This window comes from Quercus robur, chromosome 1, assembly GCF_932294415.1.
Source record: "Quercus robur chromosome 1, dhQueRobu3.1, whole genome shotgun sequence".
Classification (NCBI taxonomy): domain Eukaryota; kingdom Viridiplantae; phylum Streptophyta; class Magnoliopsida; order Fagales; family Fagaceae; genus Quercus; species Quercus robur.
The window spans coordinates 2691370-2708459 of record NC_065534.1 but is presented as its reverse complement, the minus strand read 5'-3'; the positions used below and the strand labels follow the sequence as shown (position 1 = coordinate 2708459).

General features: G+C 34.4%; 2 protein-coding genes across 2 annotated transcripts; one reads left to right on the top strand and one right to left on the bottom strand.

Moving 5' to 3' along the window:
• The first annotated feature begins 2479 nt into the window (after positions 1 to 2479).
• On the top strand, positions 2480 to 7766 carry LOC126715712 (PR5-like receptor kinase). Its single transcript, XM_050416467.1, has 3 exons — positions 2480 to 3478; positions 6151 to 6189; positions 6571 to 7766. Exons 1-3 carry the CDS (start codon positions 2779 to 2781, stop codon positions 7722 to 7724), a joined length of 1893 nt encoding a protein of 630 aa, XP_050272424.1. The 5' UTR covers positions 2480 to 2778; the 3' UTR covers positions 7725 to 7766.
• Positions 7767 to 14282: 6516 nt separating this feature from the next.
• LOC126715702 (probable ribose-5-phosphate isomerase 2) lies at positions 14283 to 15928 on the bottom strand. The gene has a single exon (XM_050416455.1). It carries the CDS (start codon positions 15443 to 15445, stop codon positions 14591 to 14593), a length of 855 nt encoding a protein of 284 aa, XP_050272412.1. The 5' UTR covers positions 15446 to 15928; the 3' UTR covers positions 14283 to 14590.
• Between the last annotated feature and the right edge of the window lie 1162 nt (positions 15929 to 17090).

Sequence of the window (17090 nt, the reverse complement as noted above, 5' to 3'; positions counted from 1 at the left end):
CAAAGACTGACAATTTTTTCTGAGGATAAACTCCTTACTGTATGTAACCAACCAAAAAATAAATAAACCTCAACAATCTTCTCCCTAAGTGAAACCCACATGAGCCAGTTACCAAATAATTTGTTTGGATGAGCTTATTTTCACCTCAAAAGAGAATAAAGCTTTTTAAAGCATCACATTTTTAAGGTATGGCTGTCCTTTATCACAATAACAAAATAAACTCATTCATTAAGTGAATCCTGCAAATCATACCAGTAGTTCCTTTTTTAATAAGTATATCAGCAGATAACTTGAATCCTAATTTGAGAACAACCCCAGGTTCCACATACATGGGATCTTATGCATATCAAACTACTATAGCTCATTCCGAGACAAATCATAAAGAGATGAGTTGGAGACATGAACAAAATGTGTTGTAAACTGAGAAGCCACTATACCTGTCTCATTGCTGATTTCCTAGACACAAGAAAATTGGAGGAGAAAAATATAAGGAATTGCATGGTTGAATTTGCAATGAAGGTATATGTTAATCTACAGTTTAGGTGAACTACTCAAACTATGAGATGGAAAAATAGGTTTTCAGTTTTCACTACCCCTATATAAATAGGAGGGAGAAAATGAAAGTTCACAACAACAAAGCCTTTGTCCCAAATTTCTGGGGTAGGCTAAAGGAAAGTTAAGATTTAGAAAAATGATAACAAAGCAAGCTAAAGAGGCATGTAACATGTTTAGTTAAAAAAGAAAAAGAAGGCATGGCCTATGATATGTGCAATACAAAGTTTGCTGAATCATTTGCATACTGCAAGAGAGGCATCCTCTAAATGTAATTACAGAACAACAATATTTACTGTCGAGATATACGTTACACTGATGTAAATTCCATCATAGGGAGTTTGCTTCCAAGGATCAACCCAATTTCATCTGCTCAACCATGTTCATCCTTTACTCCAACATGAAAATCAGCACTCAACAAAAGCTTGAAACGCATGATAATCTAGCAATGACAGATGTACAAAAGCTGACAAGCTGTGTTTAGGTATGAGAATTTAAATAACAATTTCAAGTATAAATTGCTTCATTTGCATTGCAAAAACTACATGATGGTTTTAATTATGAGAGAAAAATCATAGGTTTTACTTATTTAACGCACAGACATTTTGTTTTCATTTGAGTTTAATCTTGGATTTTGTTGTCTTTGGTGGTGGCATGCAGTGGTGGTTGGCTACGGTGCGAAGGTGGCTGTATATGCTGAGAGGAGAGAAAAGAGAGAGTAGAGACAAAAATATAAACATTTAAATGAAGTAAAAAAATAAAGTATTGATTCTAATTTGTATGCATAAAAAAAATGGATAACTATAAAAATTAGAGTATTTTTGGTTATTTTTTATCTAAAAATCTGAGGAGACTAACGTGAATACTCTTATAGTTCCACTTCTGTATGAGAATTTTATAGCAATAAAATATTGCCAATAATTTTCACTTAATTCCTTTTTGCCGCTACCCTTAAAAAAAAAATTCCAATCACAACTTGGAGCCTATAGAGTTTGTATTTTAGAAGAGATGGGTTTTTAAGATTTGATTAAAAAGATAGGCTAGAATTTGTATTTGAATTTGAAAGTAATCCAAAATGCTTGGAGCCAATAGTTTTTGCATGGTGGTAGTAGTAGGTTTTTCAAATTTGATTAAGAGGATAAGTTACAATTTGTAATTGAAGATTTAGTATTTCAATATTTTGATAAATTTATTTAAGTGTAGTATTGGAAACTTATAATTTTTTATAATTATATGGGAGTCAAGAAGATAAATTATATTCCCTTAAAATTTTGAGTTTTTGAAATAAAAATAGCAACAACCAAAAAAAAGTTCAATCATGGCTAGACAACTTAGTAAAGAAAAAAGGCATTAATATTTATTGCCATAACAACCGGAGATCTTTCAAAGATACGGAATTTTGAAAATAATAATAAAAGCATGACAAATTTCAAAGGGCAAGTTTGAAAACAAAGACCCGGATATGCTAAGAGAGAGAGAGAAAGAAGAGACCCAATCAATACCTAATGACCTAACCCCACCTAATACTCTAAATCCAACTCGACCCGACCCAGCACTAAATATAATATATAAAGACACCATTGATGCCTATGAGTTTGAATTTAACTATATTATATTAAGCACTTATTCTAATCATAAACCCAAACTGAACCTGATCCAACACTAAATATATCATATAAAGACATCATTGATGCCTATAAATTTGGATTCAATTATGTTATATCAAGCACTTATTCTAGTCATTATTATTCGAGACTTTACTCACAAACTTATACCTAACAATTAGCCATTTAGACCAGAATATCAAATCATGAAATATAAAGCAGAAACAAAAGTCCACTTGGTCCTCCAAATGGAAAAATATGGTGCTCCTCCACTACTCGGTTTCTTGGTGGATAAGAGTTTCTTTTTTTCTACCACTATCTTGACGTTTCAAGCAAGCTGCAAACTTTGCACAAAAAGTCTTCTAGGAAAGTCCAAGAGCGAAGACTCAAAGTAGTATCAAGTCTTTCTTAGATTCTCTACTGTCCACGGGGAAGCTAGGATGAAACACCCATGAGATATTTTGCGGACCAATTCTAAAGGATAATTCAGTGAAAGAGAGGAGTATTCCCACTTGATTTCTTGTCTGTTTCCTTAAGCTTTTCACTTTTTTGAGTATCTCTTGCAAGCCAACTATAAGCGTAGTGGAAGAAGTCGGATAAAGGCTGAGTTGAGAGTTTTGGGATGGCTTTGGTCTATCTGTTTGTTTTCTTTGTTCTTTCACACCTTTTGGTTCACTCGGCCGTAGAAGGGAAGTGGAATCACCGAAATTGTGCATCTTTTCATTGTGAAAAATTCGGCAGCATCAGCTTCCCATTTACCGATAGCATAAACTCATATTGCGGTTTATTCCCAGTAGATTGTGATGAAACAACTCCATTGATCCAACTAGGGAGAGATGGAAGATCATATAATGTCATAGACATCTCTCAGTCTAACACCAGTTACGCCACCATACGTGTCAAGGACCAAGTGCTTCAGGAGCACTTGAAATTCCGTAGATGCAAATTGTTAGGCACTTTGACTTTTCCCAACTCTCCCTTTGTCTCTTTTGAAGTCACCACTCCCAATCAGACTCTGTTTAAATGCAAACACACTCTCAATCTCACTACCCCTAGAAATTTTAAAAAAACGAGCTGCAATGACTATAATATCTACTATAGTCACTCAAACCATACTTCTCCCAGTTTTCCACCTGAATGTTCAATTATTCAGCTCCCGAAAAGTGGGACTTCACCTGCTGATGCTGACCTGTACGCACTCTTAACCGCTGATTTCAACCTCGAAGTGCATGTGTCTCGTGATTGTATCAGTTGTTATAACAGAGGAGGTCAATGTCAGAATTCTGGAGGAGAAGAATTTAATTGTGCCAGTGCAAAGAAAGGTACGTAAATTCGAATAACCCAAAAATATATGGATGCACGCTCATATTTACGTACATGATAATGCATATAAGTTTTTTGTATCTGGGTTGTGGATATTCCTATGCATGTTATGCTACTATTTTCATGGCATGATTCGGTTTTAATTTCTAGAGCGACAACTTTAGGTTGGATTTGAATTTGAGGATTTTAAAGTTGACGGGAATTCAAAAAACATTGTTTGGATAAATTACTTTACATTATTAATATTTGATTTGAGATTCAAGGATTTCTCTCAAAATAAAAGAATAAAAGACTAATTAGAATTTGCATTTGAAATAAGGTCTTAGTTTTAATTATTTCAAATCCACATGCTAATAAGCTAAAATCCATTAAGAAGAGGGAGTAACATTCTCCGTATTCTGTGAATACACTTTTTTTTTTATACAAGATAGAAATTCTACTCTAATATAATCTTAAGTGTATTTGTGTGTGAAACTTCTTCCTAGAGAATTGAACCCCAGCCCTTGCTCCCCATAACCCCACATGCACTTATACTTATAGAGTGACCACTGCACCAAGAATGTGTGGTGGTCCATGAATACTTAAAAATTACCGTAGTTCACATCTAGAAAATAGTTTGTACATCTTACATAATTGTTGTGGGAGAAATTAGGACAACTCCAAAGATCCAACTATAGAGGAGCAAATACTCTACAAGGTTGAAAGCATCTCTTAGATTGATATCATACTAATTAGGAGATAGAATCCCAGAATCTGTTGCATTCCTTAAACAATTTGATTGCTCTTTTCAAATCACCACACCAATTGGACCCTATTCAAATACAACTATATATACTCTCAATGTTTTGATTATATGCTTCACTCGGCTGAAAAAGAAGGGATAGACCTCCCAATTGTCCAGCCTTTCATCGTGGAACCTTTGAATGTGGAAAACTCGGGAGAAAATTGGCCTTTGCCCCCTTTCGCGTAAACTTTTCAGCAAAATGCCACTATTCTGAAACTACTTAGAAAAATGCCCTTGTTTTGAACTCAATTTTGTAAAACTCGAGTTTCAATGAAAAACTCAATTCACCCAAAATTGAGTTATAGGCAAAAACTTGAAAAAATTTACATCGAGTTCCATGTAAATTTTTTCAAGTAACTCGATTTTGGGCAAATCGAGTTTTTCATCGAGTTTAAAAAATCGAATTTCAAAATAGGGACATTTCCCTAAATAGTTTCAGAACAATGGCATTTTGCTGAAAAGTTTTTGAAAGGGGCAAAGGCCAATTTTCTCCGGAAAACTCAGCAAGAATGATTTTGCATTGGCCAAATGCTTTCCTCTTTAAACGGGTTTCTACAGTTTTTTTTTCCACATAAGATCACTATAGACTTCTCTAAAGTTGGTGGACCATACAGTAATCTTTTGATTAATTATGAGAAACAGGCGTAATGTCACTGAACTTTGAGTTTTTTTTTTTTCCACATTATCCAAAGTTTTTCTACTGCTGGTCAATTGAGAAAGGGAGTGGGAAACTCCCCTCAGTAGATTCTCTAGCTATAGAAATAATATGAAGGTATCTCCCGATGCACAGATCATGATTCACATGAACCCCAACAATGCCCTTTTTACTTTAACCTGTTTTCACAAGTCTTCCATATCCAATTTCCAAGCCAACTACTGCCTTAACCTGAAAAATTAAAAAATGAATATTAATACCACGTGGTTTTAATTTAGATTAACGGTTCATTTGGTTGGGGCGAAACAGGAAGAATAGAAAATAGATGAGAGAAAAGTAGAGAGAAAACTGATTTTGTGAGGGTTTGGTTGGAAAGAATGGGAGGTTGAAAATTGGTGAGGACCATGTGTTTTGGAAAAAAAATAGAAGGGAGAAAAATAGTTCCAGTCAATGACTAAACTACCATTTTCTTCTTTTTACGTATTCGACATGGACATGCTGTTTGCCACTTTTCTTTTTTCTTTGTCTTATTTTATGCTTTCTTGGTTGTGGGTGTGATTCTTCTTTTCTTTCTTTTTTGCTTATCTAGAAGTGATTTTTTTTTTTTTTTTACTTTTTTTTCAGAGCATGACTTTTTTTTTTTATAATAAATTTGGGTGATTGCCTTTTTCTCTTTTTTTTGCCACATTTTTGTTTTAATTGGGCATCATTTTTTAACAATGGCATAAGAGTAAATTTGTACAAACTCACTTTTTCCATCCCTTCATTTTTCCACTCCCAACCAAACACAAAAGAGGGAAATTAAAATTTTCTATCCTCCCATTTTTCCATCCCTTCCTCATTTTCTATCCTTCCACTTTTCCAACTCTCCAACCAAACGGATAGAAGATTCTTGACAGGTAATTTTAGTTTCGACTGTTGATTAAGAATCCTAGGATCTATCTTTTTGTTTTCTTTTTCCTCTAGCACATTGTTAGAATTGTATGGATAAATAATTAAATTTATCATATCCCAATAGTTAATGCTTTTAGAACCATTGGTAATTTAATATAGTAACAGAGTAAGAGGTTTTAACTAATTTAACTGCATTTCAACCAAAACCATATAAGATATAAAGAAGCTGGTTTTAATAATGCTTGTGTAAGGCTGTTAGGATTTCAAAGCTTTAACTTTATTTTGATCTTCACTATTTAACTTTAACTAACACAATTTTTGTTTGAATCTTACTATAGGTACAGGGTTTAACAAAAGGGCAATAGTGATAACATTAGGTAAGAAGCCTCTTCAATCATATATTCTTGAAGAAATTCATAATCACTTGTGTGCTTGGACAGCGTACTGAATTTAAATCATTCCTTCTTTAAAATGTGACGTGTTTTTCTTTTCAACACATCTAAGGTTACAAGCTATCATGATTTTCTCCTTGACAGGCTTGACTGGGTATGTGTATAACTAATTATCAAATCTTTACGGCACTAATTTTATATCTCATGCAGTGATTACTTTTCAGTTTTCAAATTACTGCTAGCAGTTTTTTTGTCATGGCTCTATTTGCCCCCTTTTTTTAATCATTCTAAATGATGCTGCTTGTATTGTATGTACAGAATTCATTGTAAGAATTCTAAGACTTGTCCTCACTTTTCACTTATCAGGACGAATTGGAGTTCTAGTGGTCATACTCTGCTACTTCTTGGGAAAGCTCTCATCTAATAAAAGTTGGAATAAAGAAAATCCGACTTATCAGAACGTAAAGGCCTTTTTAGGGAGCCATGGACCACTTGGTATTAGAAGATACAAATATTCAGATATAAAGAAAATTACTAACTCCTTTAAAGATAAATTAGGCCAAGGTGGCTATGGTGATGTATATAAAGGAAAGTTACAAGATGGTTGTTTTGTGGCTGTGAAAGTTTTGAAAGAATCAAAAGGCAATGGAGAGGAATTCCTTAACGAAGTTGCAAGCATTAGTAGGACCTCCCATGTTAACATTGTCACTCTTATGGGTTTTTGCTTTGAAGAATCTAAAAGAGCTCTCATTTATGAGTTTGTGCCAAATGGATCTCTTGAAAAGTTCATATATAAAGAAAATCCCTCAAATGTTGACATTCAATTGGGATGGGAAACATTATACAATATTGCAATTGGCATTGGTCAAGGATTAGAGTACTTGCATAAAGGTTGCAACACACGAATCTTGCACTTTGACATAAAGCCTCACAACATTCTTTTGGATGAAAACTTCAATCCAAAGATTTCTGATTTTGGCCTCGCAAAAATATGCCCTAGAGAAAAAAGTATCATATCAATGGTGGGTGCAAGAGGGACTATAGGATATATAGCTCCAGAAGTATTCTGTAGAAATTTTGGAGGGATCTCTCATAAATCAGATGTTTATAGTTATGGAATGATGATTTTAAAAATGGTTGGGGTAAAGAATATTGATGTCAGTGGTGATTGTACTAGTGAAGTATATTTTCCACATTGGATTTACAAGCGCCTTGAATTAAAAGAAGAACTAGGACTGAAGGGCATTCTGAATGAAGCAGACCAAGATGGTGCAATGAAGATGATAATAGTAAGTTTGTGGTGCATACAGACCAACCCCACAAACCGGCCACCTATGAGTAGAGTGGTGGATATGTTGGAAGGGAGCCTAAACTCTTTGCAAATCCCTCCCAATCCTTTTTTGTCTTCCCCTCCAAGATCACCGATTTCGTCATTACAATATGATTCCAAGTCCTCAAATACATCTCTTCCTTCAAGGCAAACCTTGAGCCTAGGCGGTAACGAAATTTGTGAAATGTAATTATTCTGAGCTTGTCAATGATGACTCTTTCTTTGTTGCTTATTATATGCTCTAAAACCAGGTTTTATGGCTTTCTCTATAAATTAGTAATGCTGCAAGTCCAGTAGTAATTAAGAGATGTAGCATGATATATACTTCCCATACTAAAACTTGAGTATACTTCAAATGAAAACACAAATTATATTATTGGCATTTGAAAAATCTTGGAGGTATCTGCTCCGTGACTTTTCTTTTTACTTATCATATTGTTGGGCTTTGTGAAGTCTAGTTATGTTTGATCCGGTTGACGACCTGACCCAACCCGAATAATGTTGCGTGATTTTTAAATGGAGATTTTTTGAGGCTTAGTCCATGGAGTAGAGGCTTGGGCCGACAGTCCTAATTCATAGCGCTCATGGACAAGCCTCCGGGGGGTCCGAGGGCAACACCCCTAGGAAAAAAAAAATTTGGCCCGTTTTGTAGCCCATTGTGTATCCTATGTGGAGGATGTAGAAAAAGCAGTTTTGGTGATTAGGGTTTTCTGTTGTTGTTGTCTTTCTTGAGAGACTGAAATACTGTACTGCTACACTTTGTATTTTTCCATGATAATAATGAAATCCTTGCAATTCCGTGGACGTAGGCAAATTGTCAAACCACGTAAATATTATCTTGTGCTTGTGATTATTTTTCTTTGACGTGTGTTTTCTCTATTTTTTTGTTTCTCATAGGTTGGGAATTTCGGGTTAATTCCCTACACATATATCATGAGTTCATTATTGAATTGAGAACATAATTATATTTCTTTGACTAAGGGATTGAGTGTCCATGTTTATCTGTCAAATGATGGTTTTATCATACGCAAGCTTAGAATATTTGAATTAATTTTATTAGTCCTTTAAAGCATCAATAAAAGGCCAATTTACATTGGTCCAAATCATGAATACGAGTAAACATGTAAGTACAAGAAAATCCCAAGAGACATGTATAATTTCTTGAATTATTTAAAAAATTATTTATTTATTAGTAAACAGATGATAATCTTGATGACTTCGAAGAATAATTTCAATTTGAGATAACACGATAAGAAAATAGTCCATAATAAGATTAAAATCCTGATTTTCCTTTGAAAAATAGTAGAAATTCGCAATAAAATCAGATAAAAATAAAGAAGGAACAATACGCTTTTGAAAGATGTTGTTACCCTCTCTCCCCCTCCCCGCCCACCCCTTCCCTCAAGAAGGTAAGTAGCAGTCATAAATGAAATTCAATCTTTTCATGTAATATTACGTATTCAAAGGTTAGATGAGTTGCACATGACATGTTTCTCCATCTAAATTAATAGTCCAATTGACAGTAAAGTGCAAAGTGAAACACAAGTTATAGTTTAGGCGGTAATTATGCATTTTGAAAGTTAAGGGTGATAAGTGTAAATGAAATTTAGTTTAAGATAGTAAAATGTAATTGCTTCTTTGTTTTACACCCTATATCTCCAATAAGCACTTTAACGACCATGAGAAGTAGTGGCTTTCACAATATTTAACATGAAAACTAATTTTGATATCTTAAACTCAAGAGAATGTTAAGGCGAACAATATGCATGTTAATGCTTCAAATAAAACTAATAATATTTCAATATGGGCCAAATTTAGTGCAATGAAAAGGACAACACCATGAACAAGACAATTAGAAAGGTTAAACTTACCATTTTTTTTTTTTAAATAACAATATTAGAATAATGATCAAATGATTAAAATTTATTATTTCTAACTGTCTAATAATTTCTTGACACAATTAATAATTTTTCATGGTATTATCACAATTTGAATTGAATTTGAACTATTAAGAGGGAATCTGAAAATTTCTTAGCAGTTTCAACTTTGCTGAAATTTGTGGGTCTTGGTCGTTTACGTGTTAATTACTTTTCTGAGTTCTGAGTTCTACGTGTTAATTACTTTTACAACCCAAAGAGCGCTCCAATATATTCAGGATTTAAAGTATTCCCTTTCACGCTTTTTGACTACAAGGATGAAGTTGACAAATTGTATTTCTACTAGGAATAAAGCAAGAGGAAAAAGAGAGTGCAAAAGCGTGGCCTTTTTCAAATTTTCGTCGGCTACACAATTCTATCTAATATTCTAGTCGTCCCAATTACAGGTTATTAATCCGAAGAATAAGAAATCACTAACTTATTTCTTTCCTCACATGAAAAAGAAAACGAATCAATGCTGATTTTATTAGTCCATTTGTCCCTTTTTTTTTTTAGAAAAAAAAAAATTATTTCGTATATTTGCCATATGAACAACTTTTTAAATATTCATTTTTCTTTAGTTATGGATATACTCCAGCCTTACTTTTTTATCTTGAATAAACCAATAAGAACAAACTCTTTCAAACAAAATCTTAGTCAAGGAAAAGTTATATTATTCACGTCTATGAAAGGAGAGAGCATAATTTTTCCATGCTCTAGAAATACTTAAAAAATTTTCTTGTGAGAGTATTTTATTGTAAAAGACACTTCTTTATTGAAATATATTAATTAGATAATACATTTTTAGGTTCAAGTATAAGTTTAGCTACACCACATTTTTTTCCAACTGGAAATGTTGTGATATCTATCTACACAAATAAAAAGCAATACTACTCTTCTTCTCAACCCTTTGTTTTGTTGTATTAGGCCCTCCAATTTTGATTTACTTAATGGCAAGCCATGGCCCATGAGGCAGGGTTTACTGCTAGCCTAAGATAGATCTGAGGATCACTAGAAAATGAGCCTATTGATCTTTCAGAATACTATAAAGCCCAAAAGAAACCACACATGTTGACATTCTAGATTTAGGCCCAACCTCCTTTGCAATCCAATGATTGTTTGTCTAACATATGTTTTAGTCCTAATATTGGTGAAGCTTCACAACTTGCAATTAATCCCACGGAAACTTTTGAATTTCTATTGTTTTGATCTCTCAAATTTTAAAATTTATAATTAAGATTGTTATTTAATCCCTCGAGTTCATATTTGTTTTAGTAAGTGACTATTGAAACTTGACAGGAGGGTCAAATTAACAGTAATTTAAAATTGAAGGGATTAACTAAAGTTTTGAAACTTCCAATTCCAAAATAACAATAATAAATTTAGAGGGAGTATTAGCAATTGGTGATCATAAGCAAACAAGCTGAGAAAGATGGCCAAAATTCAGATGGTGCTACCTGTCCAATGGCTCAAATTCATGTATTGGAGTCATCATTCGCGACTCATCTGGGCAAGTCACTGCGGCTTTGAGCAAACCTCTGTCAGCCCCTTATTCCCCTGAAGTTGCCGAAGTTCTTGCTTTGGAAAATGGTGTTATCTTGGCGCATGAAATGAATATTACCCGGGTAATCTTTGAATCGGACTCCCTTGCAACGGTGCAATCTGTGGTTACTATGGAATCTGGTGGTCCGCTTGGCCATATCATCAGTGGAATCCGTAGCTCTCTCTGCTCCATTTTTGCAGCTGGTGTCTTCACCACCGGAAACAGGATCACAACAGAGCAGCCCACTAGCTCGCCCAACTGGCCAAATCAGCTGGTTTTGCTCAAGTCTGGAAAGGAACTTCACCTCCATTGTCACATTCTATTCTTTTTCCAGACCCCACGTAGACCATAAATTTTATGTCTTTGCTGCTCTCCTCTGTTGTAATGCCTTTTTGGGCTCTTTTATATATGAATGAAGTTACTCTTTTCAAAAAAAAAAAAAAGCTGAGAAAGATTTTTGCTATGTCCAGGCTGAAAAGTTTTACCAGTGAATTAAAGACCACAGAAACATCTCCTCCATTGACACACTAAGGTTTAGGGTGTGCTTGTCCATCTATATAATATAAAATTAAAGTGTGGAAAAATAAGTTATTAGTTCAAATCAGAATTCAGAACATACAACCCATGGCAATCCATATGATATACAGATGCAGGCTTGCAGCCCATAAAATTGATCTCTGAGCTTCAAATCACACCAATGGATTTATGAAACAATCATGGTACAGAGAACAAGATACTTGAGAGTTGAGACATAAAAAAGTTGCAGCATTCAACTCTATACATATTCCTGAAATTCCTGCGCAACTTAGCTGTTAAATTCCAAAGGCTGACAATTTTATCTGAGGATAAACTCCCTATGATCGTTTAAACTTCCCAAGGCTCCCCATATCAAAATCATCATTGAATAAAGTGAGTAGTGAGTGGCAAAACTACATCACTCAGACCTTCCAAAGCTTTAGAACTTTCTCAAAGTCCAGAATATGATACTTACTGTACGGAACAATGCAGCAACAAACTAATGTAAAAAAACCCTCAACAATCTTCTCCCTATGTGAAACCCACACCAGCCATTTACCAAATAATTCGTTTGGATGAACTTATTTTCACCTCAAAAGAGAATTCAGATTTTTAAAAGCGTCATATTTTTAAGGTATGGCTGTACTTTATCACAATAACAAAATAGACTCATCCATCAAGTGAATCCTGCTAATCATACCAGTAGTTCCTTTTCTAATAAGTATATCAGCAGATAACTGGATTCCTAATTTGAGAACAAACCCAGGTTCCACAAACATGGGGATCTTATGCATCTCAAACTACTATAGCTCATTCTGAGACAAATTATAAAGAGATGAGTTGGAGACATGAACAAAATGTGTTATAAACTGAGAAGCCACCATACCTGTCTCATTGCCGATTTCCTAGACACAAGAAAATTGGAGGAGAAAAATATAAGGAATTGCATGGTTGAATTTGCAATGAAGCTATATGCTACAGTTTAGGTGAGCTACTCAAACTATGAGATGGAAAAATAGGCTTGCAGCCTTGCACTACCCCATATAAATAGGAGGGAGAAAATGAAAGTTAACAACAACAAAGCCTTAGTCCCAAATTTCCGGATTTGGCTAAGGGAAAGTTAAGATTTAGAAAAATGATAACAAACAAAGCTAAAGAGGCATGATTAGTTAAAAAAGAAAAAGAAGGCATGGTGTGATATGTGCAATACAGAGTGTGCAGAATCATTTGCATACTGCAAGAGAAGCATCCTCTAAATGTAATTACAGAACAACAACGATATTTACTGTCAAGATATATGTTACACTGATGAAAATTCCATCATAGGGAGTTTGCTTCCAAGGATCAAACCAATTTCATCTGCTCAACCATGTTCATCCTTTACTGCAACGTGAAAATCAGCACTCAACAAAAGCTTGAAACACATAATAATCTAGCAATGACATGATATACAAAAGCTGACAAGCTGTGTTTAAAGGTATGAGAATTTAAATAACAATTTCAAGTATAAATTGCTTCATATGCATTGCAAAAAATACATGATGGTTTTTATTATGAGAGAAAAAACAGAGGTTTTACTTATTTAACAGAGAGATGTTTTGCTTCAATAAATTACATATGTCAAAATCTGACAAAACATCCTACAGTTTGTCATTCCACGTTAACATATGAATATAGCTTACATATATCCATATATTTCATCAGAAGATCACATTGCTTCCCAAGCAACAACCAGAAGCCTAAAAGTTTTTCAAGACTGCAAAGTTAAATATTGAAGCAGCCTCATAAGACATGCAAAATCCATAATCACAAAGGTTTGGGGTTGGACTAGAAATTGTTGGCTACTTACCCATGAGAAGCAGTCATTGTGAAAATCTTTCATTGCTGAGCATTCTCTTGGTATTCAATTGACAATAGTAAATACTTGATGGCCTGACACTCAACATTATAACCAGTACTAAGCTAATCAGATGGCAGGAATCTCACTAACAGAGTATGTCCCAGAGCAAGGTCCCATAGACTCATTCCTGCTACCTTCCCTACTCGTCTCCCCCTATCTCCCTCCATCCAAACATAGGTTAGAGTTAATTAGAATGTGTTAGATATAGCAAGATAAAAGGAATACCGCTTTCCTCAGGTGACAGAGGCCACTGCTCTGTGCACACCCCCCCCCCCCCCCCCCCCCCAACAAAGAAAAAAAGAGAGCCCAAAAGCAGCCAATTCAAGTGTTTCTTCATAACACTTGAGATGTTACCTTCCTCTTCATAAGTTGGAAGCATAATAAAAAGGACAGATATTTTCTAAAAGAATTCTCAGAAAAAGAACACCTATAATTCAATGTACAAATAAGTTCAGCACCATCACACCCATGACCCAACCATTACATATACACGTTCTTCTCTTCTTTTCCTTGTTTTTTGTTTGAGCATATAAAGATTAAACAAGAATTATCAGTGTAACATAGTTCATGCCCTTCATAAAATCAACACGAACCAGTTTTCAAAGGCGAAATGTCTTCATTGATTCCAAGTTCAATTAGTAAACAACACACACCTATTCCGAACACAAACATGCTGCTAACTCTACCAAGTTCAAATACATATCGAAGACACCACGCAGACTACATGTAACCCTGCAAAGTCACAAACAAGAGCAAGAATTATGCAATTCAATAATAACTATACAATTTTTTTCCGATTTTTTAATGGTTGCATCAGTCCATTCCATCAATTGAAAACTGCATTCATAAAAGCATAAAAGCTGAAACATCCAATAGACAATGAAGAAGCTTTCATTTCCAAAAAGGGCATTACAGCCTCAACATTCAAAAGGCTGCTCATTCAGCTGCCAACAAAGATAACAAATCTCCTAATCCTTCCTTGCTAATTATTTATCTGAGAACGAAAACAAAACTTGAGGGGATCCTCCCCCACAGATTCTACTATATCAATGATCCTAAAATAAAATAAAAACCCTTCCTCCCTATTACATTAATCATCAAAATTTAACCTTTCCCCCCTATTTTTGCCTCAAAAGCCATAAATTTATTGTTAGATAAATCATCATGATGATAAAAATGAATTAAGACTTATTCTCCACCCTGACACCAAGCTCTCCAGCTACAATCACAGTGGTTGCCAAGCCAAGAAACATCCCATGCTCCACAACACCAGGAATCCTCAAAATCTTATCGCTTGCAGTATTCAAATCCCCAATATCCTTCTTGAAAAACAATTCCACAATGTGATTCCCATTGTCTGTAACAAAGGGCACCTTCCCATCCAAATCCAAAGTTCTACGCTTTGCAACACAACCAGAGTCCTCAAACAAAGCCTGAAGACTTTTAGCAACGGCCAGATCACCATATGGCACAACCTCAACAGGCATAGCTAGACCACTCCCACCCAAATGCTCAACCATCTTTGACTCATCAACAATCACAACGAATTTCTTGCTCGAGCTCTCCACCATTTTTTCTCTCAAAAGCGACCCACCTCGGCCTTTAACAAGGTTAAGAAAAGGGTCAACCTCATCAGCACCATCGATTGACAAATCGACTACTGGGTGAGAATTGAGATCAGAGAGAGGGATTCCAAGAGAGACAGCCTGCTCATAAGTTTTTTTCGATGTGGGTATGCCTACAATGTTGTGAAGCTTACCTTGGTTCAAAAGCTCAGCGATTCTATCCACAGCGTGTCTGGCTGTGGAGCCAGTACCAAGGCCAATAACCATGTTGGATTCAACATACTCCACAGCTTTATAGGCTGCGATTTTCTTGAGCTCGTCTTGGGTGAGAACCACTGGGGACATAGATGAAGAAGGAGGAGGAGGAGAAGGAGAAGCTTGAGAAGCAGAGGAAGAAGAAGAAGGGACTATAATTTTGGCTTCCATGGGAGATTTCTCCGAGACAATGAACTGGGGATAAGAAATTGCCATTTACGGTTGAATATAAAGGAAACCCAGAAAGGAAAAAACAAAAAAGTTTTGATCTTTTATGAGAATACCCAGATAGAAGAGAAAAATGAAATCTGGGGTTGGGATAAGAAGCTATTCAAGTCCAAACAAAGGCTTCAGTTTTGGTACTTGTATGTAAATTTTGAAAAAGGAAAAAAACAGAGAAAGATGAAGAGGAAGATTGATTGATGGATGAAAAGGGTTATCTTGGAATGTGTGGTGGTGAGAGAAAGAGAGAGAGAGAGAGAGAGAGAGAGGTAGGGTTAAGTGTAGTGAGGAAGAGGAGGCGCTAAGGCAAGCACACGCTAGAAAAGGGTTTGTGTTAATTTGCTTTTATAAGGAAGAAAGAAAGATTTTTGGCGTGAGAAAAGTAAGGGAAAAGGAGTTCCATACATATTGTGTGTTTGAAGGGAGAGGAAGTAAATGCCTTTACTCCTCTGCCTTCGCATACAAGGAAATCTGAGAAAGAAAAGATACTGATTTGTGGCGTATTTCACGCGGTGAGGAAAAAAATTTGGATTGAGTTTTGGGAAATACAGAAATAGTGAAATAAGATTCCTCCAATGGAATAGTATTTTGAGGGTTTACTTTTTCTTTATTTTATATTTTGTTTTTGGGGGGTTAACCAGCAGTTTGACTAATTTGGAGGAGTGTTATTGTTTTTTTTTTTCATAGGATATATAATCATTTTATTATAACTATATTATATGATAGAAAAATTAACAATCTTACATAGTTACATTTTGCTGCCGTAGAAGAAGTGGTATTATGTGTGAGTTTGGCGCCACTTATTTTTGTCAACTTATTTTATTATTCAATTTATTTTTGCTACTATTCATGGATCACACTGCACTTTTTTATATTATTCATGAGTCCTATTATACTATTTCATCTGACTTTTACCTTTCTCTACAATATTTTTAGTAAAAAAATTTAAAAAAATAAATCGATTCTAAACAGACCCTATATATATATATATATATATATGTATATATTTTAAATACATAGTATATGTTTAATTATGGCATTTGCTTTACTTTGCACTACTTTCAAAGGTAATGGAAGCCTTGGAAGGTAGAATTGTCGACATCAAAAAAAAAAAAATTTGGGATTGTCAATGATGGTTGAGATATATGCCATCCAATTAATATGGGATAATAATACATATAATAGTTGGATTATGAAATAAAATTTCGTTAAGATTAATTAAAACAACCCCCCACCCTCCTGTTCATGAGTTTTTTATGATCTAAAAATGTCATTACGTGCAAGGAAACTACAAATAATACATGTTTACACAATTCTTCACTATTTTCTATTTTAGAGTTTAAATTACATTTGAAATAACTTTGCGTTAACATCACTCCCACTTATTAGTATCTTTTATATATTCTTTTTTGAGAAGAATATCTTTTATATATTCTATAAAATAAAATAAAAGGCATTTTTATATTGAATTAATAATTTCATAATGTCATTGCTGAATTACAAGTTGTTTTAATTTTATTTATTATAGACTCATATTTTGTTATGATTTTTTAGTACATAAATGACAAAACTTGAAATTTTAACAATTTAAAAAATAAATAAAACTTACAAAGCGTACATATTTGTCCACACTATTGCA

Excerpts from the sequence above, each read along its gene's own strand:
- LOC126715712 (XM_050416467.1), top strand. The coding sequence starts at position 2,779 with ATGGCTTTGGTCTATCTGTTTGTTTTCTTTGTTCTTTCACACCTTTTG. Across the intron at positions 3,479-6,150 it reads TTGTGCCAGTGCAAAGAAAG|GTACAGGGTTTAACAAAAGG; the intron begins GTACGTAAATTC and ends ATCTTACTATAG. Across the intron at positions 6,190-6,570 it reads GGCAATAGTGATAACATTAG|GACGAATTGGAGTTCTAGTG; the intron begins GTAAGAAGCCTC and ends TTCACTTATCAG.
- LOC126715702 (XM_050416455.1), bottom strand. The coding sequence starts at position 15,445 with ATGGCAATTTCTTATCCCCAGTTCATTGTCTCGGAGAAATCTCCCATG.